The sequence below is a fragment of the Ipomoea nil genome, unplaced genomic scaffold, assembly GCF_001879475.1.
Source record: "Ipomoea nil cultivar Tokyo-kokei standard unplaced genomic scaffold, Asagao_1.1 scaffold1848, whole genome shotgun sequence".
Classification (NCBI taxonomy): Eukaryota; Viridiplantae; Streptophyta; class Magnoliopsida; order Solanales; family Convolvulaceae; genus Ipomoea; species Ipomoea nil.
Genome location: NW_017618276.1, coordinates 143,081 through 169,391, shown reverse-complemented (window position 1 = coordinate 169,391; position 26,311 = coordinate 143,081). Strand labels below are relative to the sequence as shown.

At 36.8% G+C, this 26,311-nt stretch overlaps 2 protein-coding genes across 2 annotated transcripts; one reads left to right on the top strand and one right to left on the bottom strand.

Moving 5' to 3' along the window:
* Positions 1–1,953: 1,953 nt before the first annotated feature.
* On the bottom strand, positions 1,954–15,306 carry LOC109193255 (wall-associated receptor kinase 3-like). The gene is made up of 4 exons (XM_019344095.1): positions 14,545–15,306; positions 3,815–3,947; positions 3,548–3,715; positions 1,954–3,100 (listed from the first exon to the last, which is right to left on the bottom strand). The coding sequence occupies exons 1-4, from the start codon at positions 15,304–15,306 to the stop codon at positions 2,016–2,018; spliced, it is 2,148 nt and encodes a 715-aa protein (XP_019199640.1). The 3' UTR covers positions 1,954–2,015.
* Positions 15,307–24,121: 8,815 nt separating this feature from the next.
* Positions 24,122–25,102, top strand: LOC109193254 (wall-associated receptor kinase 3-like). Its single transcript, XM_019344093.1, has one exon. The coding sequence runs from the start codon at positions 24,122–24,124 to the stop codon at positions 25,100–25,102; it is 981 nt and encodes a 326-aa protein (XP_019199638.1).
* Positions 25,103–26,311: the final 1,209 nt, after the last annotated feature.

Below are 26,311 nucleotides of genomic sequence, written 5' to 3'. Positions count from 1 at the left end.
TCCTGCAAAGTTCTGGTGCAAGGCATTTATGAGAGCCGAAGTTAAATGGGATTCTGTAGATAACAACATGTGTGAAGCATTTAATGGAACAATTGTCAAGGCAAGAAGCAAACCAATAGTCAAGATGTTAGAAGATATAAGGGTTGCTACCATGACAAGGGTTGCAAGATGTAGGAAAGAGGTAGAGAAATGGCCCGGTAACTTTGGACCTAGAATAATGAAAAAGCTAGATGTGAACATAGTTTGCATGTTGACTTCAATGGTGATTATGGATATGAGATCAAGAAGGGAAGGCAACAATTCAAAGTGAAGTTGGAAAGGAGAACGTGCTCATGTAGATCTTGGGATCTAACAGGTATACCTTGTGCCCGTGCATTGTGTGCCATATTTGATAAAGGCCAATATCCAGAACAGTATATTCATGAATGTTACTCAAAGAATGTTTACAAGAACATTTACAGTCACACTATCCAACCACTTAATGGTGACATCAGCTGGCTTAGGACTAATAGTGAAGAAATATTAGCCCCTTTACCAAGGCCAATGACTGGTAGGCCAAAGAAAAAAAGAACCCGTGAACCTAATGAACCTCCAGTTGGAAAAATTTCAAGGCAAGGTCGAATTATGACATGTTCCATTTGTAAACAAAAGGGATACCAAAAGAAAGTTTGTCCTGCTAAGAGTTCTATACCTGCTTCTGGTTTTGCTTCAGTTGCTAGTTCTGCATCAGTTTCTGGTTCTGCTTCAGTTGCTGGTTCTGCTTCAGCTTCAGGTTCCGGTTCTAGGACAACTAAAAATAGAAAAAGGTATGGTGGCTTTGGTGTGTACATCAACCCAAACAGTGGAGCACAAATATTAAATGTAAGTGAATCATAATGTTAAACTAATATAGTTTTAGATGTTTTAATTAGTATGACTAATGTTTTACGTTTTATGCATTATGTAGCCTGGACAAGAAGGACAACAAGTGCTATCTGTTAGAAGGAATGCAACTGCATTGGGCAAGAATAATAAGTAGTGGAACAATTTAGAATGTTTTGGTCTATATTTGGAATCAGTAGTGGAAAAACTTGTGACCTATTATTTTTGTAATTATATTTTGATCCAACTGTGGAAACTTGTGATTACATTGTAAAATATTGTGCTTCCTGGATATTAAATTTTAGGTGTATGTTCATACAAAAGAACTAGGTACAACAGCAACTTTTTGGCAGATTGTAATGATAGGAAGTGCACTTTGAAGGGGATCATCTTTCATTTTAAAAGTATTAACATCTTATATTTCTTATATAAATTGAATATTTACTGCTTTTGGTCCATCTTTTTCATTGTATTAGTTATATAAAATGAATATTTATTGTTTTTGGTCTATCTTTTTCACTGAATATAATTGTGTAAAATTGAATATTTTTTCATGAAATTTATCCTGCTTGTAAATTGGAGAGAAGATATCGACGGTGGAATATTACAACTGATAGAGTTAGTTGTTTTGTAAAGAAGAAGACAAAAGAAGGAAATGAAAGGAAATAAAAAAAAATGCCAAGTCATCTTTCCAAAAAAAAAAAAAAAACGCCAAGTCATCTTCCATGTCACACATGCAACTTGCTAGATAGGATGTTAACCTGCTATCAGGTCAAATTGCACATATTTGAGGTGTTGAGGGGGGTAATTGCACTTTTTTTTTAACGTTCAGGGACCTAATTGGACTTTCACGTTTCGTTCAGGGGCCAATTTGGACCTTATTCCAAATATTTAAAATATAAAAATTAGTTGCAATTGATTGTTGTCGATGTATAAGAAGCTTGTAATAACATTATTGCACTCATAGTTTAATTTAATAAAAGAAAAAGTTGAAGTTCAAAAGCAAATATGGAATTATAAGCAAATATGGAATTATAAGCAAATATGGAATTATATTCAAATTATGATCCAACATAATATAAATTTGAAATACAGTAATTAGAGGGATTGGTTATTCAGTAAGTAGTGCCTTTGATTCCATAGAAGTCTGTGGATTATTGCTCCACAGAAGTCTCTAGATTATTGGTCAATGGATGTGTTTCTGCTCTCCTCAATCCACTTAGTTCTGTAGCAACTTCCTTCATTGTTGGCCTATCCTCTCCCTTCACATTTAAACATCTTTTCGCAAGCAAGGCAGTCTCTTGTAACTCTTCAGTGTTGCCCTCACATATAATGTTGTCATCAAGAATTCGGAACAACTGATTCTCTTTCAACAATGAAAGGAAATATTGAGATAGAAGTCTCTCTTCCTCGTGACCATTAGAAGATAGAGCCCTTCTACTCGTAAGCAACTCTACGAGGATAACTCCAAAACTATAGACATTACTCTTTTCTGTTAAATGGTTGGTTTGCAAGTACTCGGGATCTAGATAACCAAATGTTCCTTGCACCATTGTTGTCAATTGAGTTTGATCTTGAGGGACTAATCTCGACGCACCAAAATCTGATACCCTGGCGGTGAAGTCTTCATCAAGGAGAATATTTACAGATTTAACATCTCTGTGGATGATTGGAGGATAAGCTACAGAATGCAAATAAGAGAGGACCTTAGCTGTTTCTGTTGCTATTCTTAAACGGGTCGACCAAGGTAATGCCGATGCCTTGTCTTTGTTGTGTAGATGTTCGGACAACGTCCCGTTGCTTATGAACTCGTAAACCAACAACGGAATTTCTGTCTCTAAACAACACCCATAGAGTTTGACAATGTTTCTGTGACTGATTTGGGAGAGCACAATTACCTCATTGATGAACTGCTCAACTTGAGTTGGGTCCATCATCTTTGCCTTTTTAATTGCTACTATTCTTCCATCAAGAAGGTGTCCTCTATATACAATCCCAAAACCTTGACCAATAATTGTAGTTTGGTCGTAGTTGTTGGTGGCTTTTTCAAGCTCCTCGGCAGTAAAAATTCTTGTTTCGCCAAAGAATTCACCACCTTGGGCAATTCTTTGTTGCAGAATCATTCCTCCATTGTCTCTAAAGAACTTCTCTCTCATCTGTACTGATTTCCTTTGTCGATATGCCAAGTACAGAGAAAAACAAATGGCCATCAACAGCATTATAGCACCTAAAGCCGCACCTGCAATCAATATTTCTTAATTACTTAAACATGTGTTGATGGTAGTATGTATCAATCACTTGAAGTGTTGTTAAATGGCAAAAGATGCTTATTTCCCACTTGAAGTGTTGTTAAATGGCAAAAGATGCTTATTTCCCCTAATAGATCGTTCTACTTGCATTCCAAACGATAGCGGCAGCCTAGCAAGTAATCACTAGCCAAGTAGTTTTACTTTTTAAAACAAAATTTTTTTGTCTGTTTGGACTTGGAGAGAGTAGGTTAGTAGGATTTTTATGGTTTGATTTTAAATATTGCACTTATACTTTTGGTAGTGCCTCATTTATTTACAAGAATGGGGTCACAAAAATTCAAAAATCGGCTGCAATCAAACATTTTTTAATTACTTAAACAAGTATTGATGGTAGTATCTATCACTTGAAGTGTTGTTAAATGGCAAAAGATGCTTACCCAAAGCAATCATGTGCACATTGTTTGCATGTATACTGGGTAATTTGCAGCCACCTTTCCCATCATTGTCGTAACCATCCTTGCAATGACACGAAAAACCGCCTGGTTTATTCTTACAAGTGAAGTTTTCAGAACAATTGTTTTGTCCATTTTCGCATTCATCAATATCTGTAGAGCCAATGAACAAGAAAGGTAAATTAAAGGGACCGGTAGGGCAAAGAAGAAAGACATTGTACATATAAAAGTGTAAAGCTTATATACGTACCTAGGCAACCTGGGTGGAGATATGGATTACCTTCGTAACCCTTCTCACAAGAGCACTCATAACCACCTTCAGTATTTGTGCAAATAGAATTTTTGGAGCAATTGTTCTTCTGTCGAACCTCACACTCATCAATATCTGCAGAGCCAATTAACAAGAAATTAAAGCTAAGCAAATGAAAGACAAAACACAAGGAGAGTAAACAACATATGATGAGTGTAGAGAATTGTTATACGGTGGAGCTATGTGGACCATGTTTCGAAAACAGTGTTGTTTATTTAAATAAAGAAACAGTAGTCGTTATACATAACAAATCTCGTATTTTTGGTATGCTCAGAACAAAATGAAATTAGAGTGTATTTATAATGAAATTTAATAACTTGTCTCACATATTATATTCATATTATCAAATGAAACTGTAATTGAATTGAAATGATACTTTTGTTGTGTTGAAATGAAACTCAGTATGTATAAAATAAAACAGAATAACATGTCTCACATTTTGAGTGTATATTGTCAAATAAAACTGTAATTGAATTGAAATTATATTTAGTTGTGCTGAAATGAAACTACAGTATATATATTAAAAAAAAAAAACAAAACTGAATAACAAGTCTCACATATTGAGTGTATATTATCAAATTAAACTGTAGTTATTATATAGTGTGTATAATAACCCCCATGAATTGCAATTCAATGCTTTTGGGAAAGGAAAAAATGGATGAAATGTCAAAAATACCCTTGATGATTGTTATTTTTCTTATTACACGATGACATTTTAGTCTTTATATCACTTTTTTTCTTATCATCCCCAATAATTCAATTCGTCCTACCAGACAATGTAATTTGAATTCCTACATTATTCCTATCTTATTCTTTCCCACCGAATTGTAATTCATTTCATTCCTAATTCATTCCTCCCAACCAAACACCCCGGAAGGTGAAAGGGCATGCTATCGTACTCTAGACTCTCGCTATGTAGTGGGCCTACCTCGCCCTACAGGACAAATTATCAATCGTTATATCATAGACCGCAGTGCACATGCACCGCGGTCAAAAACGGCGTCGTTTCTTTAAGTAAAGAAACGGCCCGCCGTTATAGTTAACGGAGTCCGCTTGTTTGGTGTATTATGTTGGGAAAAAATAGCTTAAAATGGCATGTTAAGTGGCTATTTTGTGGTACAATTATCAGCGGGGTCCACTTTCGATTTGGGTCGGGTCAAAGTGGATTCGGATTCTTCGTAGTGAGACGAAGAGATCGATATATTGTACGCTCAAAACGGATAATGGGTGAATGAGATATTTTTTTTATATATATTTTTTTTTGTTTTTTCTTTTTTTTTTTTGTTTTTTTTTGTTTTTAATTTTTTTTTTGTTGTTTTTGTTTTTTTTTTCATTTATTTCGGACTTTCAAGGACCCAGGACCGGTTTCTTATTATGATCCATGTTCAAGGGTTCAAGGCTCAGCAGGGTCAAAGGCTCAGGGCTCAAGGCAGGCTCATGGCACAGGGCACAAGGCTCAGGGCAGGCTCATGGCACAGGGCACAGGGCTCAGGGCAGGCTCATGGCACAGGGCACAGGGCTCAGGGCAGGCTCATGGCTTTCGATTGGGGTAGGCTCAAGGCTTGGGGTTTGGCTTGTGGTACAGACCCGAGGTAATGGGGAGGCTCATGGTACAGACCCGAGGTACTGGGGAGGCTCATGGTACAAGGAGACCCGAGGTGCTGGGGAGGCTCATGGTACAAGGTATGATACAACCCAAGGTACCGGGGAGGCTCATGGCTCAGGGCGGAGGCTCAAGGCTCAGGCTTCGACCCAGGGCTTGGGGGGGTTTCGACCCAGGGCTCGGGGTGGCTTCGACCCAGGGTTCGGGGTGGGGGGTGGCTTCGCCCAAGACTCGGGGGTTCGACCCCGGGCTAGGGGGTGGGGCTCAGCCCGGGGCTCAAGGCCTGACCCAAGGCTTAGGGCTCGACCCAGGGCTAGGGGGTGAATGAGATATTGATTCTCAAAGTAGACACATTTGAGTTGGAAAATGAAGGGAAAAAGTGAGCTTTTGTCACACATTGGTTTCGAAAGAGGATTTGCCCCCCTTATATACAAGAGCTCTTTTGAAGCTTGTAGAATTGTATAGCATAGAGGCTCTCTCGCGCGCGGGGGGGGGGGGGGGGTGCAAATCAAATTCCAACTAGACGAGATTGAAAAAGGCTTGATTCAAGCCCGAGCTCGTGCGCGCCAGCACCTGGGCGCACGAATGTCGTCCGGAAATTGGCTGGCCTTGTGGGCTAAGTTATGTCAAACTTCGGTATCATTTTCCAACATGCCACAAGTTCGACCTTGTGGCCATAATGGCCGAAACATGGTAGTTTCGGCCATGTGGGCACCATGTTTCGGCTAAAAGTGTCCTATTAAGAGCTATTTAATCCTTCAACCCTATATAAAGAGGAGCTGGGCAGTAGAGATTTACACACAGAAAATATAGAACACGAAAGTTCTTCTTTTAGCCTCAAAACCTCTCTGCTTCTACTCCTTCTTTAGCCTACTGTGTTCATAACCGTGTCTTGCTCGCCTGATTCCTTGTTTGAGTGCTCAAACATTGAATCACTAGCAAGTTTTATCTGGGAAGCCTAGGCCACAACGCTCCTAGTATCTTTGGGAGGTGGCAAATAAGGTTTTAAGGAAAGAGTGCTCACTTGACTCTTGCAAAAACCCAACACCAAACACAAGCCAAATTTCTTCCTCTTTTCTTCCCTTCTTTCCAGAAAATAATAGTCAATTTTATTTGATTATTATTTTTTTTTCCTACCAACGATTCCTACAGTCTTAAAACCTTATTCATTGTTTTCCCGTTGGTGGTCTTTTCTCGAATTTCCTTGTAGAAATGGAGAACTCGAGTTGCCAATCGTTAACAATGGGGAAGAAAATGTTGTTGAGAACAACAGTGGAGGAAATGGCAACAATGTTGCTAATTCCCAAGCTACACCAGTGAACGTTGGTTCACAAGATGGTGGGAACACTGAGGGATATATTCCCATGTCTCGGGTACCTTCGGTTCCAAGTGGTTCGGCTGAAAAGCCGGAGAAGTTCACCGGTGTTGGTTCGAACTTCAAGAGGTGGCAACAGAAAATGTTGTTCTACCTAGCAACTCTCGGTTTGGCGAGGTTCTTGTCCGAGAAGGTTCCCGAGTTGAAGGAACAAGATGCACAATCCGTGATGGCAGTTGGCTATTGGAAGGATTCGGACTTCCTTTGCCGAAACTACATCCTGAATGGATTGTGTGACACGCTATACGATGTATATTGAAAGATAAGCACATCAAAAGCGTTGTGGGAAGCTTTGGATCATAAATACCGAAGTGAGGATGCCAACTCAAAGAAATTTGTGGTTGGCTGATTCCTCGACTTCAATTAATCTTCGATGAGATCCGTGACGAGGGCGTGGTGCTAAGTGAAGCCTTCCAAGTGGGATCTGTGATCCACTTGTTACCTCCAGGTCGGAAGGACTTCAAGAACTACCTTAAGCATAAGCGAAAGGAAATGAATCTGGAGGACCTGATCCAGTGACTCAGGATTTAGGAAGGGAACAGGGCGAATGATAGGAAAGTTCCTATCGTTGTTGGCGCTAAGGCCAACGTTGTGGAGCACGGTAAGAGCTCCAAGAGGAACAAGAAGGACAAGCGAAAGCTAGGTCCGAAAGGTGGCGTTACCAAGAACAAGTTTCTTGGTGAATGCTACAATTGTGGCAAGCATGGCCACAGAGCATCTGAATGCAAGGCTCCAAAGAAGAAGAACAAGAGTTCTGAAGCCAATGTTGTTGGAGATAACAGTCAGAAAGAGGCCGAGATTAGCCTTTCGGCTATGGTGACCGAGGTGAACCTCGTGAGTGGTTCATTGATGCCGGTGCAACCAGACACTTGTGTTGCAACCGAGAGATGTTCAACACCTTTGAGACCGTTGAGGGTGAAAAGGTGTGGATGGGAAACTCTGCTCAGTCTGCTGTGGAAGGCATGGGCAAGGTGGTTCTGAAGATGACTTTCGGGAAGGAACTGACGTTAAACAACATGCTGTATGTTCCTGAGCTGAGGAAGAATCTTGTGTCTGGCTCTCTGTTGAACAAGCATAGCTTTCGCATGGTGTTCGAGTCAGACAAAGTAGTTTTGTCCAAGTTAGGGATGTTTGTTGGTAAAGGATATGTAACTGATGGGCTGTTTAAACTCGGTGTAATTCATGTTATCAATAAAAGCAAAATAAATTCTGTTTACTTGCTTGAGTCTTCCAATTTATGGCATGGTAGACTAGGTCATGCTAATTTTAATTCTATGCGTAGATTAATTAGCATGGACCATATTCATAACTTTCAAATTGACACAAATAATAAGTGTGAAATTTGTATTGAGGCAAAACTAACGAAAGTACCTTTCAAATCGGTTGAAAGGGAAACTGAACCACTAGAATTAATCCATAGTGATTTGTGCGATTTTAGATCGATACAAACGAGAGGTGGTAATAAGTATTTTATCACATTTATCGACAATAGCACACGATACTGCTATGTGTATTTGCTTAAGAGCAAAGATGAAGCCGTTGATAAATTCGTTCTTTATAAGAATGAAGTGGAAAACCAACTTAATCGGAGAATTAAGAAGGTTAGAAGCGATCGAGGTGGTGAGTACGAAGCACCGATTGGTGACTTCTGTGCAAGTGTAGGTATAATACACGAACGTACGGCACCTTACTCACCTCAATCGAATGGTGTTGCCGAACGAAAGAATCGTACATTGAAAGATATGATGAATGCGATGCTTATAAGTTCGGGCCTACCTCAAGATGCGTGGGGTGAAGCGATTTTGACAAGTAATTACCTTTTGAATAAGGTACCTCACAAGAAGCTCGATAAGACTCCTTATGAGCTGTGGAACGGTAGGAAACCTTCCTTCTAGTACCTGAAAGTGTGGGGGTGTCTTGCCAAAGTATTGGTGCCAACACCTAAGAAAGTAAAAATAGGTCATAAGACGGTGGACTGTATCTTTATTGGCTATGCACATAATAGTAGTGCGTATCGATTCTTAGTACACAGGTCCCATAATCTGGACGTACACGAGAACATGATAATAGAATCAAGGAATGCATATTTTTTCGAGAATATATTTCCTTGTAGGTCCAACGAGGGACCAAGTACGTCAAAACGAACGTTTGACGAAACTATGGATAACGATAGTGGGGAATCTGAGAAAGAACTCGAGCTCGAGCAGAGACGCAGTAAGCGGGCGAGAGTTGGAAAATCATTCGGTCCTGATTTTCTAACTTACTTGTTAGAGTATGATTTGGGTACTCTAACTTGTTTATTAGAAAATGAACCCGATTCTCTATCTTGTTTGATAGAGAATGAGCCTCGAACGTATTTAGAAGCCGTGACTTCTACAGAAGGACCAATGTGGAAAGAGGCTATAAAAAGTGAAGTGGATTCTATTCTACAGAATCACACTTGGGAACTTGTTGATCGTCCTCCGGGTAGTAAACCCTTAGGATCCAAGTGGGTCTTTAAAAGGAAGATGAAACCGGACGGTTCCATCGAGAAGTATAAGGCTAGGCTTGTAATCAAGGGTTACACGCAACGTGAGGGCCTCGATTACTTCGACACGTATTCTCCCGTGACGAGAATAAACTCCATTAGGATGATACTTGCTATAGCCGCGTTGCGGAACTTGGAAGTTCATCAAATGGATGTGAAAACCGCTTTCCTAAATGGCGAATTAGATGAGGAAATCTATATGGAACAACCCGAAGGGTTTGTGGTTCCGGGCCAAGAAAGGAAAGTGTGTAAGTTGGTTAAATCGCTTTATGGTTTGAAACAAGCGCTTAAGCAGTGGCATGAGAAGTTTGACCATGCGATGTTAACTAACGGGTTTAAAATAAACGAAAGTGACAAATGTGTCTATGTTAAGGAAACGATAGACGGCTACGTCATTCTTTGTTTATATGTCGATGATATTCTCATCGTTGGTAGTAATGATCGGATGATCAAGTCTACCAAGAACATGTTAAATGCGAGATTTGACATGAAGGATATGGGTTTGGCTGATTTAATCCTCGGGATTAGAATCATTAGAAGACCTGATGGTCTCGTGTTGAGCCAATCACATTATATTGACAAAATCCTTGAGAAATTTAACAAGGATGATAGTCAAGTGGCTAGGACACCATTTGATACAAACATTCATCTGACCAAGAACCACGGAGAAGGTATTTCACAAGTGGAATATGCTTGGGTTATTGGTAGTTTGATGTATCTTATGAGCTGTACTAGGCCGGATATTGCCTATGTGGTTAGTAAACTCAGTAGATATACGAGTAACCCCGGTGCTATGCACTGGAAGGCAATAGTAAAGGTTATGAGATACTTGAGGTATACTCGTGATCTTGGACTGCGCTACGGGAGATATCCCGCTGTACTTGAAGGGTATAGCGATGCGAATTGGATATCTGATATTAAGGACTCTAAGTCCACGAGTGGCTACGTGTTTACACTAGCTGGTGCAGCCGTTGCATGGAAATCCTCTAAGCAAACTATGATAGCTAGATCCACGATGGAATCTGAGCTGATAGCCTTGGACAAAGGTTGTGAAGAGGCTGAATGGCTACGCCATTTTATAGAGGATATTCCTAATTGGGAAAGACCGGTACCTCCAATATGTGTGCATTGCGATAGTCAAGCCACAATCGGGAGAGTACAGAGTCATATGTATAATGGTAAGTCTAGACATGTGCGTCGTAAACATAATACCATTAGACAACTGCTCACAACTGGTGTTGTCTCGATTGACTACGTAAAGTCAAAAGACAATATAGCGGATCCGCTGACCAAAGGGTTAGGAAGAGAAGTTGTGGAGAAGTTGACACGAGGAATGGGTCTAATGCCCTTGGACTAAAAAGTTCTATAGTGGATACCCAACCTAGCTGGTACCTAGGTTCAATGGGACAACTAAATTATGAAACGAAGCGCGTCACTGTGGGGGTCTCGGACTCCCTACCACTCCTCGTTAAAACAGTGACTCCCGCACGAGGCTAGCATGTTAATGCTTTAATGATTCTTGAGTATGCGGGATACTCGAGAAAGAATCACCTATGTTAGAGAGAAGTGAGGGTCGCGTCAAAGGAGAATTATTTGGGCACAATTCTTTAGAAACTCTCGCAAAACTAGGAACGGTGACCCACAACCAAAACGGGCACACTCATGAGAGCAAGAGCATGGTTGGGAGATTCCTGTGTGAGATATGTCATCATCTACACAAACGGCAGTCAGTTCAAAGACATCGCGTTCTACCGTACAGCCAGTAGAGTAAACATGTCTTCACAAGGGAAGGTTCAAAGGGTATAGTGACTCCCTACCTATCCTATGCAGGGATCGACCGTTTGAACATAGTTGTTTCTGATTTCAAAATACCCCGAAAATCAATGTTTCATTCATGTGGGGGATTGTTGGAAAAAAATAGCTTAAATGGCATAAAATGGCATGTTAAGTGGCTATTTTGTGCTACAATTATCACTTCCGATTTGGGTCGGGTCAAAGTGGATTCGGATTCTTCGTAGTGAGACGAATAGATCGATATATTGTACGCTCAAAATGGATAATGGGTGAATGAGATATTGATTCTCAAAGTAGACCCATTTGAGTTGGAAAATGAAGGGAAAAAGTGAGCTTTTGTCCCACATTGGTTTGGAAAGAGGATTTGCCCCCCTTATATACAAGAGTTCTTTTGAAGCTTGTAGAATTGTATAGCATAGAGGCTCTCTCGCGCGGGGGGGGGGGGGGGGGTGCAAATCAAATTCTAACTAGACGAGATTGAAAAAGGTTTGATTCAAGCCCGAGCTCGTGCACACGAATGTCGTCCGAAAATTGGCTGGCCTTGTGGGCTAAGTTATGCCAAACTTCGGTATCATTTTCCAACATGCCACTGTAACTTGTTTCGGTTTGAGAACCGAAACTGAATAAGGCCGAACTTGAAAGTTCGACCTTGTGAGAATCATGGCCGAAACATGGTAGTTTCGGCCATGTGGGCACCATGTTTCGGCCTTGTGCCGAAAATTAGGGCTGAAACTTTCAGTTTTGGCCTGGTGGTTGAAACTAGAAGTTTCAGCCTACACGAACCTGTGCAGTCTGTGACCGTTGGGTGTTCAATTCTTACTGTTACGGAATTAATTCTTTGAATTAAATCCAATCTTAAATTTTGAATTGAAACCCATGGTAATGGCTGCTGTTACCAGGTGTAGTGGGGGGTGCCTTAAAGTGTCCTATTAAGAGCTATTTAATCCTTCAACCCTATATAAAGAGGAGCTGGGCAGTAGAGATTTACACACAGAAAATATAGAACACGAAAGTTATTCTTTTAGCCTCAAAACCTCTCTGCTTCTACTCCTTCTTTAGTCTACTGCGTTCATAGCCGTGTCTTGCTCGCCGGATTCCTTGTTTGAGTGCTCAAACATTGAATCACTAGCAAGTTTTATCCTGGGAAGCCTAGGCCACAACTCTCCTAGCATCTTTGGGAGGTGACAAATAAGGTTTTAAGGAAATAGTGCTCACTTGACTCTTGCAAAAACCCAACACCAAACACTAGCCAAATTTCTTCATCTTTTCTTCCCTTCTTTCCAGAAAATAATAGTCAATTTTATTTGATTATTATTTATTTTCCTACCAACGGTTCCTACTTATTAAACATCAACTGACACTACAGTATATCTAAACCGGTACTGCAGTTATATCAAAATGATACTGTAGTTATAGTGAAATGAAACTGCAGTGTATATAAAATGAAACTGAATATATATTGTACAATGAAGCTGTAATTATATCAAAATGATCATGTAGTTGTGTTTTAATGAAACTATAGTGTATATAAAATAAAAATAAATATCATTTTCACATATTTCAATCTATAAATATCGAATGAAACTATAGTTATATCGAAATGAAACTGTAGTTGTGTTGAACTGACACTGCAGTGTATACAAAATGACATTGAAGAACAGGGTTACTTTTTGCAAAAAGGTGTGAAACGGCGGCAAATAAACACTGTTTATTTTCATTTAAAAAAAAAAAAAAAGATGCGCGGTGCATGATATAATTTGCCCAAATTATTCTGTAGCCTTTAGTCCACCTTGCAAGGTGGACCCAAATCCAAAGATACACAATTTATATACTAAATATTAACAATTAACCTTTTAAAAAATACAATTTGTAATGACCTTGTATTGTATTCACAAATTTTCAAAACTTACAAACACAATTTATATTCTAAAATTTCATAATTCCAATACTAAAAATACACAATTTAAAACCAGAGTTTATCTTAACAACTGGCCCAACTAACATACATGGACAGGAATGACAACTCTAGATGAGTGTTCCTTGAAAAATTGTATTTTTTTTTTTATTTCTTAGTAGCCAATGAGTTTCAATTGTTAATTTAGTCCTTCATCTAAAAGTAGTCTCTCCATACCATTTTATGTGTCTAGTTCGATTAACGAGTTTTGGTAAAGTTATTTTTAATTCAATTTTTCATAATATTAAGTTTAGTATTAGTACACCAAATTTATATATTTAGAAACTACACTAAAAGTACTATTAAACACAAAAAATTAAATTTAAAAATAAGTAAAAAATACTAAAGAAAATAAATAAAGAAGAAAGAGTTGATTTGACCAAATGAGCCAGAGGGAGTATTAGATTTTCAATTTGGTCAGTAATTGAAAGAATAGATTTGCAACTAGGTTAATATATAATTAAAAGGCTAAATTTACAACAATATGCAGTTCAATGTGCATAATTATTGAATAAAAATGAATTTGATAAAATGATTTGTGAATGAATCTTATAAATATTGAGGTTGTTGGGAAAAAAAAAATGTGGGGTTGTTTTTATAGATATTAAAAATATTTAAAAAAAAAAAAAAAACTGATTTTTTTTTTTTTTCATTTTACTAAAAGCCTCAATGAGTTCTTAATCATTATAGGTGACTATATCAGTTACCATATTCTTATTTGATTATGTCCCCATATATGCGAAGAAAAGAGTTAAATAAGCTCCTAAATTTATTCGAAAGTCAATTAAATCTCTAAATTTAAAAAACTGTAATTACATCCTGAAAGCAAACTGTTCGTCTTTCGCCTGAGAAGGCAACCGACAAGTCACTATCTCCGCTGGAAGGTGACCACTCGTCGCCTTCCTCGGTGGGAGGTGACCACTAGTCACCTTCTGTCAATTAGTTGGCGACCACCCCGGCGGAAGGTGACCACTGGTTGCCTTCTGTCGTGGGAGGCGACTAGTTGGTCGTCTTCTACGGGAAATGACGATCAACTAGTCACCTTCTATTGGCAGATGTCGACTAGAGACGGTCGCCTCATTTTTGCCGGAATCAAAATGACCTACAATAGTAGGTCATTTATCGGTGCTTGGATCTCATTATCTTAATATGTCATGTTAAATGGTGTAATTGTATTTTTTTAAAATGTAGGGATCTAATTAACTTTTCAAGTAAAATTTAGGGCTTATTTGACCATTTCAATAGAGAGAAAGACATAAATATGGAGATAGAGCTAGAGTGGACATGCATACCTTGGCAACCAGTGAGATAAGGATTGCCTTCATAACCCTCCAAACAACCGCAACGGTAACCCTCACTATTGACCGTACCATTGACGAGAACACACGTGGTATTACCTAAACACACGGCAAGGCATAACTGCTCGGAGATGGTCCAGTCAAGAAGCATCGTCAGTGGCGTTTCCCTCTCCAAATCCCAGTTTCTGGTGGTAAGGAGAGTGGTGGAAAAGTTGAACTCCTCTTTCTGCACCACGAACACGTAGTTGCAGGGAATAACACCGGTTGTATAGTTATAGTTATTATAGCTATCCACTGAAACGTACACGTTCCTAGCCACGTTAGGAATCCCGGTCTCGCAACACCCAAACCCGGAGCAACTCCCTTCTTCAACATCTCCTATGTTGCTACACGTGGCGTTACAACCTTCGACTCTATAGGTGCCCCTCTCGCCATAGCCGTAAACGTAACCAAAAATGTCGCAACCCACAGCGACGAATTTATTGCCGGTCTGGTTGACGTACAATTTCAACGACTCACCCGATGACTTAAACGAAAATATGTTGAGTCGGGGAGGGTATACACCCCTGTCATAACACCGTCGAGCTACGTAGCTCTTGATGTTCATCTGCCCTTCAACTGATATCCTTTTTACCTCTACATTACCGCCTCCTAAAAATGGCTTAGGAAGATGGTTAATGGAAGAGGTGCAATTGATGAAGAAGGCTGGGTTTAGAGCGCAATCTTGTGTCAACCCAAAGGGAAATGGGATGGTTACATCCCCGCAGCGATCAACGCAGTTGGGTTTGGCTATGGGATAGTTATTTTTAGATGTGGCGGCACTAGGAGGAAAACCTAGTACTGCCGATAACACAAGTAGTAGTAGTACAAGGAATAAGCTCATGTTGTTCGACAACTTGGTTTCTAGCCAACATTGTTTGTATCTATATATATAATGCAAAATGCAATGCCCTCTACTTGTGGGAAGACCAACAAAAGACCAAGTCATCACCCAAGACCGACCAAGTCCAAAGGTATACATAAGGTCTAATTAAGAAGAGGGAAGGAGTTTTTTCTTCGTTACTTGATTTTTGATTGAAGGTAATATTACATTTATTAACAAGTATGGCCGGAGGTCGGTGAAGGGCCAAATTCAATACTAGGTGATTAGAGGATTGTTGGACGGAGGTGGTGAAGCAATCTGGCCTTATACTATGGACTAGGGTTCACAATGTACTGTGAATCTTGGTACATGTGTATGTGTTTATGTTATGAGTTTTTCTGTATCTTGTGTTATGAAATTTTATACCTTAAAAGTACAAATTATGTACCTAAAATAAATTAGTAATTGTGTCTTATATTATGAATTTCTGTGTCTTTGTGTTGTGAAATTCTGTGCCTATGAACACAAAATATGTACTTAAATCAAATTTGAAAAATATATATAACATATTTTTGTGTCTTATGTTGTGATTTTTCTCGTGTTATAAAATTCTGTACCTTATTAGTATAAATTTTGTCTTCAAAAAAAAAAAAAAAAAAGAGTATGAATTTTGTACCTCATCGTTTCAATCCAGGGTTCATAATGCTATATAAACCCTGGTCCATGATATATATTGCATCCGTGAAGGGCCAAGTCTAACACCCTGCCTATGGAAAATATGATGGCGGTATAAAGAAATTAAGGTACGCCTTCGCTAAAATGTCATTTTAAATGGTTATTTTGTGATACAAATAGCAATGGATGAATGAGAAAATTGAGTCTCAAAGTAGACTTATTTGAGTAGGAAAATAAATGCAGAAAAAGGTTTGGAAGAACTGATTAAGCATTTGTCCACATTGAAAATGGAAGTGTAGATGTCATTGGAACGAGATTTAACCTTTTGTAAAAAAGATATATATTGTGAGTGTCTAACGGGATAGATCATATCGTCTTATGCACTCCAACCATTATTGCTTCTTCAAAAATTGTCACATTATGGTTGACTCCTAAGTCTCCTTAGCTCCAACTACCGCTACGTACTTATTGTAAGAATTGAGAGTGACGCACACTGCATCTATTCCTAAATTTATTTTTTTAAAATATTCACTCCTTTATTTATGTTATTTATTGTACACGTCAAAGTCAACTAAGACTTCATATCACATTTACACCAACATTTCACTGGCTTGAGAAATCCCTGTTCCGGCGTAGAAGAGAAGAAATGAAGAAGAAGAAAATAGGAGCAACTGACTAAATTGTCTTTTAAGATTTTATCCATTAAAATTTTTTGGCCACTTTTCGCCGATAATTTGGACAATTACAATACAAAATTGACAAAACTAATGGACTGAAAGTAACAACACCACAATAATCATTGGACCAAAAGTGAAATTAACTCTTTTAATAATTCTCAATGACTTTCATAGAATCGTTCTAAACTTTTGTAAACTTTGAAAGAGCCTATAAAAATCTACATAAAGAACATTGATAGATTTTTATTAACTTTTTTATTTTATAATTTTTCATACAAAAAAAATGTTATAATATATCAAAAAATATTTATTCTAGTTCTTCGTCCACATAAACATTCACAAAACCAATTTATGGTTACGAACAACAAGGTGTAATACGGCATATACGCTGTAAGATAATTTGTCATTAAAATCTATGCATAAACATTCAAATTAAACATCATTTAACCTACCTACCTACTAGTTTCTCCCTCTAGAACCATACATATATGCGGCATATACGCTATAACAAGATAATTTGTCATTAAAATCTATGCATATTTTTCAAGTTAATTTTTGTTTTTTTTTGTTTTTTTGTTTTTTTTGTTTCTAACTACTTGTTTGGTTAATTTTTGTTATCATATTCTATTGTTTATTTTAAATAGTTGTTTTATTTGAGTCTAAATAATGGATATCAAGGTGCATTTGTTTGGTTAATTATGCAGCTTTGTGATTATGTGATAAATTTTGTATTTAATTTAACATGCATTATAATGTATGGTAAAAATTGTGTAGTATATGTATTTGAGAAAACAATTGCTATTATGTTATGTTGTGAAGATGGTAGTTTTCAAGAAATAATCAATAATCTTTTAAAACATGCATGAATGTTTTCATTCTTTCAACCGTACAAAGCAACGTGCATTGAAAAGCATATTACAAAATAATTTAATATAGATTCAATTATAAATGATTTATTCTAAACTTTATTAAATTTTTAATGTAATGATTTTTTGAAATATGTTAACTGGATATTAATATATTTGATTTAGTACTTCCACCATACTAGTTGCCCCCCCCCCCCCCCCCCGCACCATTCAATCTTGACTCCACCACTGGTTAGGGCCCAACTTTGCAAGAGCTTATTAGATTTGGTGTCTCATCTATGATATATAATAGGGCTTTACCATAGCCAAACCTATCACATTTCTAACTCACCTTTGAGAAAAAGAAGTTGGCCCGGAAGGAGGAAGTGTTTGTTTAATTGCCTCACCTAGCCTAGTTGCTATGAGAATGAGACTAGGACGTGACTTAGGTGATAGTCCAATGTCCACGAGAGTGACATTGACACTTATACCACTCCCTCAATTTCATTGCTGAGCATTGCTTGGCTTAGAATCTTAGAACACTCAAAAGCATCTATGCAAAGTTGTTTGATATAAATCTTCTCTTCTATCATTGTCTTTACTCAATCAATTGCTCCCTTTTATACTTGTTAATCAATGTAATCACCTATTCCATTCAGGTTAGCTCTCAATGCACTTGTGTTAAACCCCTCCCTACCCAAATCTTTACTCCGATCCTTGAGGACGATGCTTACTTTTTACACTCCCATTAAAACCAACTTCCATTTATCATTGTGGTCATTTACTTATTTGGGTCACAAGCTAAGGTACAGTTTACCCATGTTGCGGGCTCTAATTGGTTTGAGGCTTTGAGTCAATCAATTATAGACAATTAACTTAAGCTAGCTTAGCTTTTTGTGATCCTTTATTGATTAGGATCCCAACACAACTTTATGTGTGTACACCCTCATATAATAATTGTGGGTATCTTTCGTCATCCAAAATAATAATATAAACAAAAGACCAAGTCATAATTCAAGATCAAGTCCAATAAACAAAAGACCAAGTCATAATTCAAGATCAAGTCCAATAATGGGAATATATACATGCTGCATGCATTTTTTGGGAGAGTTTTCAATGACTCTTGTTGAAGGCTAGTTTAAATCAACACTGACATTTCATACACATTATTTTTCCTTCATTTATTCTTCAACTGATATTATGAGTGGCTTTTAAGATGCACAACTTGCAATAATAATATCGCCCGTTTGTAACACGTACGGCACAAGGAGCGTAAAAATATGGAATAAAATTTAAGAGTAAATAGAATTTTTTTCATAGCAAGTTAGCCTATGTAATACTCCATACTCGGTAAGAATTGAAAAGATATGCCTGCATGGGTAGCTCAACTGGTTATAGAGGTGAAACTTTAGAAGAATGACCAGGGATCGAATCTCACCAGCGGCAGTGTGGGAGCATGTTCAGTTGAGTCACCATGATTTACATCCTCCCAAATGCTCTATCAAGCCGGGGTGTGGGGGGGACCTTGGGGTTGGGGTTCTTACAAAAGGAGGTGTTAAGTGAATAAGTGGGGAAATAATAATATCGTTTGTAACACGACACAAGCATTAATGAGCTTTATTTGAAAATTCCTTTAATTTAGGGGTGTATTCAATCATGACTTTTATAGAGTTTTAAAAACTTTTACGAACATTAAAAGTTTGGGGTATTCAATTCAAACATTTATAGAGTCTTTAAAAGTCAAGCGGTACTCAATCAAGATTTTTAAATAGTCTTTAAAAGTCGTGTGGTATTCGATTAAGACTTTTAGAGAGTTTTTAAAAGTCACAGTGGTATTCAAAAAGTTATGAACTTTTGTAGACTTTTTCTTCTCAAATATAAATAGTTGAAATCCAACCATCAACGCCCGGATTTCATAATTTTCTTTCTAACAACTTTGAATGTTTTCTCTCTCTATTTGAACTCTATTTTTTCTCCCAATTTAAACTTTATAAACCTATCTAAATTTAATAAAATTATTTTTTTCTTCATTATCGTATATTTTCTCATACCTAAACTTTACCAATTTTTTTCTCTCTCCTAAACTTTACAATATTCCTCTAAAAATTTGAAATAATATTATTTTACTTCATTATTGCTTGTTTATATTGATTTTTATTTTTTCTATGAATTTTTTTATCCTTAACTTTCTCTAATTCTCCCTAAATACATGAACAAAGCAAATTTTTCATCATCAAATTTTAGTATATGTTTCATAGTATTCATATAAATACTTGTACATTTTGATTTTTATTCTTTTATGTTTATATTTGGAATATATATTTTTTTTCTTTTTCTTTTTTTTAACAAGTTACCATGAATAGCGAACTACTGTTCGCAACAATAATTTGGGGTTACAAACAGTAACACCTTGTTTTTTTTTTTCGCAGTCTCATATATATATATATATATATATATATATATATATATATATATATATATATATATATATATATATTAGATTTTTTTTATGCAACTTGTAATTATATTTTTAAATATTTTATTTGATCAATTATTTTATTATAAATTTTATTATTCAATATTGTTATGAATTTCTAATAAAATAAATTTTTTTTATGTTTATTAAGAATATATATAAGTAATTAGCATATAGGTCTCAACATACTATAGATAAAAATAATAATGTTGAGAATGTTGATGTGGGTGAAGAACTACATAATAAGAAAATTTTATGATATATTATAAATGTTTTGTAAAAAAATTATAAATGATGAATCAAAATCATTGAAAGTTTGTAAGGATGTATTCAATGTAGAATTTCAATGACTTTTGTAGACTTTTTAAAATAAAAAGTTGATAAAAGTCTATGAATGTTTTTTATATAGACTTTTATAGAGTCTTATAAAGTTTTAAAAAGTTTTGAACGACTCTATGAAAGTCAATCAAAGTTTATTAAAATCTATCAGTTTAAAAGTCTTTAAAACTCTACAAAAGTCATGATTGAATACACCCCCTTAGTTTGTTAGTTGGATTACGATATTGCCGATGACTTACTTCGTTAACCATAGAAATGAGTCATTTGGGTTCAATATGGATAAGTCACTCAAATTACATACCCCTTCCTCGATAAAGATTATATTCATAGGCTCTGTTTGCCAGAACTCATTTAGGAGCTTATAGTTTATTTTAAGATACTAATAAGTTATAAGCTCTGTTTGGTAATGTTCCCAAAATAAGCTCCTAGCTTAAAATAAGAACTTATTTTGAAAATAAGCTAGTAGCTTTCTAACTTATTTTTTTTCCATCTTTGTCCTTAATATTTTTAAAAAAAATTGACATCCTTTATCCTTCCCAATTAAATTTTTTTTCTCTTCTCCTTTATCCCCCAACTTTCACCGCAATTATTATTATTATTATTATTATTATTATTATTATTATTATTATTATTATTATTATTATTATTATTATTAGATGAAGGAGATTCGCAACAATATTGCTACTTCATTATGTGATGCTAAATCATGATTATGTTAATAATTTTATTTCAAAATGTTAATATTTTTTGAAGACAAGATATTAAATTTTAATTGTAAACAAACTAATTTAAATTTTATGAAGATGTTCTTTTTTGTCTTTTTACATTTATCAACTTATCAAAAAGCTAATTTTACCAAACACTTTCAAGCATAACAGCTAGCTTAACAGTTCTTCAGTTTTCAGCTCTTAGCTTATAGCTTTTCATCTTTTAGCTCCTTTTAAGCTTTCAGCTACCTTTTCAGCTATGTTTTCCAAACATAGTCATAGTGGACAAATCATAATTGGTCGGTTTAGACTAAAAAGACTTAAAATTATTTATGTAGTTATCAAGCTAACTGTCATACTAATGGTTTTGTTGGGACCGATTTCATCATAAACCCGGTATAGAGGTATAGAATGGGGTAAGAGAATAGTAGTATTATTGATCGGGCACTAGGCCCAAATAATGTGTACAAAGACTGAGGCACAAGCCCAAAATAGAGGACCAAACACAAAGACTAAGGACAAAAGGATGGACTATAACTAACTATGCTACCGACAAGAGTCGAACGCTAGTGAATGGGTTGAGAGTATAGACGACAGGCCAATGGACCAGGAGGGATGTTGTGCTCCAATGATGATGTCTTGGTAAGAGGCAAGGCATCCTATTTATAGCAGAATCCCTTAGAGCTACATCGTCCACGTGTACATCCCTAGATTCACTTCTCTTCCATCCTCCACGTGTCCCACGTCCACGCTCCATTGCATTGTACCACAACACACCACCCTACTGCCACACCATCCTATCGCAACACTGCACCGCCCCACCCCCCACGCCGCCCACCCCCCAGAAGGGGGGCGCGACTGACGCGTCGGGGGCGCAAGGCACGCCTCAACTGGAAAGGGTCAGCGCCCCGGGCTACAAAGCCTTGCGTCCAGCCACCCACGGCTGGTGACATCCCCCCCCCCCCCTCCCATTGCCACACCGTCACGCTGCGCCACCTCTTAAAATGGGGGCACGGGCGGGGCACGCTGATAAGGACAGTTTTCACAGATCCATCAAGTATCAAATCACAGTATAGAGTTTAGATATCGTTCCACTGGAGATGGGCCTTGTAATGTTAGGAATTGATGCAAAGAGGAGTTAAGCACAAGCTAAAACTATCCTTATAGAAGCTAGACCTATCCTTAATGAGTTGGTTTGATATGATTAGCTAATGACAAAAACACAAGTAAAACAAAGGACCGGGATTTGGATGATTCAAGCTAAGATGTCAACTATTGTATTAAAGATTAAGGAATTAAAACAAGTGAGATGCACAAAAGTGTCCAAATACCACTCTCGTAGCTATTTGGACATGCAACCTCACCTTAAACTCCACTCTCGTGGCAATTCAATCCAAGGTTTCCCAAGTAAGAACACAAGGCATAAAGTCTCCTTAATACCCGAAATACTTTCGTATTGGGCATCAAGTGTGTGAATGTGTGGCTAGTATACAAGCTCTACTCTCGTAGCAACAAACACACTCAAATCAAGCATATAATTGGGATCTAACAATTATACACAATTTCACATCAAACCCAAATCACACAACTAACCCTAGAACACTCAAATAATCCCCTTTATGCAATACATCTCAAATAGGCATCAATTGCAAGATGCGCTTGTGAGAAGGGTTATGAAGGCAATCCATATCTCCATCTAGGTTGCCTAGGTAAGTACTGTCTAATATACACTTTATGGGTGTTTGGTAAATAGTTGTTAGCTGATTGGGTTGGTGGATTTGACTAGTTGATAGCATGATTGTAGAATAATGTTTGGTAAATTAGCTGTTAGCCGATATATAGCTGATTACATACAAAATGACATTTTTAAAATGTTAATTGTAAAAGTTGTTTTGAATAGCTTTTGAATTTTAGTGTTTTGAACCAATAAGCTGATAAAAAAAAACTAATTAATCAAACATCCATATTGGTTGTTTAACCAAGTCAAACACAGCAAATAGTGGCCAAACAAGGCAAAATTAGCTGATAGGCTAACTATTTTACCAAATAGGGCCTATATTTACAATTTCATTCATTTATTTACTTAGTTTTACATCATTGTGCTTTGTCCTACACAAGCTAATTTATTCAAAATAAAGCCCAACAATATTCTTTAAAATGTGGTGGGCCGAGAGACTAGGTCAAACCCCACCGTTTCGAGCTCAGAGACTGCTCTGGAACAAAATTGGTTGCCTACCTCGAGGGCTTTTGCCCCTGCTCGGGTTTGGTCCTATTGTGCCGTGTCCCGATCCTTGACACTTTCTCTAGAGCACCCTCTTATTCTTGTGCCCTCAGGTCATGGGCCGCATATGCCTTGAGTTAATCACAATATATCTCAATTTGTTATATCATGGACCATGATCCACCTTGTATTGTGGATCTTGGTCTAAAAATAATGTGTTTGCAATTAACAAATTATGTGTGTAATAAATTATGTGTTTGTGCAGATACTACATTGTAATAGAGACAGTAGCATTCAAAAAAAAAAATTATATGTTTTTGAATAAATATATTGGAGGCACACAATAATATGTTAACATATATGCACAGTAATATGTTAATTTCATATTATGTTCCTGACATTAAAATATTATTATGTTGTGTATGTAGTTAATATATTACGTGTTTCTAGTTAACATAATATGTGTCTTTAATTTATTTACAGACACATAATCTATTAACAGGAAACATATAATATGTTAACTGCAAACACATAATGTGAATTTCCTTTTGAACAAGAGTCCATAATGTAAGGTGGACCCAGTCCATGGTATAATTTGCCAATGCAATATATCTATCATGTACAATTTCATTTATTTATATACTTAGTTTTAATATGTTAGTTATTGGCTGTGCAGATATTGATGAATGTGAAAAGGAACAGAACAACTGCTCCTAAAATTAAACGCCATTTTTTAGAGTAAACCAGGCGGGTTTTCATGCCATTGCAAGGAAGGTTACCAGGAAGATGGGGAGGTGGTTGCCAATTACCTAGTAAACAAAAAAAATAATAAATAAAATAAAAAAAAATAAAAAAATGTGAACGTGATTAATTTGGGTGTTGCATTAGGCACTATAATGTTGCTGATCACTAGTTTTTGTCTATACTTGGGATATCGACGGAGAAAATTAGTACAGATAAAAGAGAAATTCTTTAAGGGAAATGGAGGATTCGTTCTGCAACAAAGGATTGCTCAAGGTGGTGTATCTTCTGACACGACAAGAATTTTCACTGCTGAGGAGCTTAAAAGAGCCACGAACAATTATGATCAAGCTAGAATCATTGGTCAAGGAGGCTTTGGCATTGTCTACAAAGGACACCTTCTTGATGGCCGTATCGTGGCCGTTAAAAATGCCAAGATGATGGACCCAACCCAAGTCGAGCAGTTTGTCAATGAGGTAACTGTGCTCTCCCAAATCAATCACAGAAACATTGTCAAACTCTTTGGTTGCTGTTTAGAGACAGAAATTCCTTTGTTGGTTTACGAGTTCATAAGTAACGGAACATTGTCTGAGCATCTGCACAACAAAGAGAAGGCATCAAAAATCCGTTGGTTGACCCGTTTAAAAATAGCTTCGGAAACCGCAGAGGTTCTCTCTTATTTGCACTTTGCAGCTTCTCCTCCCATCAACCACAGAGATGTTAAACCGGCAAATATTCTCCTGGATAGCGACTACATTGCTAAGGTATCTGATTTCGATGCGTCAAGATTAGTTCTGCAAGATCAAACTCAATTGATAACCATGATGCAAGGAACATGGGGTTATCTCGATCCAGAATACATGCAGACCCACCAATTAACGGAAAAGAGTGATGTTTACAGTTTCGGGGTTGTCTTAGTGGAGTTGTTAACGGGTAGGAGGGTAGTATTTTATGATGGTCCAGAGGAGGAGAGAAATCTATCTCTGCATTTCCTTTCATCGTTGAAAGAGAATCGATTGTTCATGATTCTTGATGACAACGTTGTATGCGAAGGAAACACTGAAGAGTTAAGAAGTTGCTTTGCTTGCAAAAAGGTTTTTAAATGTGAAAGGGGAAGATGTAAGATAATTCTATAAACATAAGATCTTCAGAACACATGATTTCACATATTGTATTCAATTGGAGTTCAGTGGACATACTTGGCTCCCTGAATTTCCCACTTGAACTAGAAACTTGGTTTCTCCCTCCAGACCTTCAACATTCCTTTTTTTAAGAACTCTGATGGAGAGAAACTTTAGTTTCTATTTTCTAAGGTTGGGGAGAGGACCAGAGAATCACAATAATAATAGTTAAACATTATCTCTCGGTTCCATCAACTTGAGAGGTTATTATCTGATGAGCAATTGGAACTGTTATTATCCCTAACTGGCCAATCATAGAATTATCTCATTATTAAATATAAATAAATATTTATGAGCCAATAGAATAACAACATTAATAATTATTCTAACATTCTCCCACTTGGCTCATAAGTCATAAACTTAATAATGAACATGAAACATAATATGCATAGTATAAGCTAATTAATTCATTATATTGGGCAGGACATAAGTCATCGTTAAGTCAGAAATTAATAAAAATCATGGTGGTAATACGTCACTAATTTAACGCAGTCTCTTCCATATATCACAATCCCTTCCATATATCACAATATTAATTCCAAACTCAATATGATTCATAATGAACTTTTCATGATGGTCCACGATAATGTCTTTGTCATTGACAAATGCTGTTTATATTAACATAAAACATTCATGTATATATACTTCATAAACTAAACAGGATACTTAATACATAAACGAAACTATATTGAGCTTTAAGTATCAAATATATCAAAACACAAACCTTAACATAATGTTAACAGTTTCCAATAACACCCATTCTTTCAACATGTTCAGTAAATGCCTTTGGTGGCAAGGCTTTAGTTAATGGGTCTGCAATCATTAATCTAGTGCTAACGTGTTCAATTGATACTCTTTGTTCCCAAACATCTTTTTTAACGGCAAGATACTTCAAATCAATATGTTTAGCACCACTTGTATACTTGTCATTTTTAGAAAAGAAGACTGCTACGACATTATCACAATAAATTTTCAGCGGCTTGGCAGTACTGTCGACAATTCCAAGTCCCGAAATAAAATTCCGCAGCTATTATCCATGATTTGTGGCCATAAAACATGCCACAAACTCCACATTCTAAATCTTTCTAAGACTTTGTTGATATATGCTTTCTGAGACAATCAACGCTCCATGTGATCTATTACGAAATATTTCAATTCCAATCA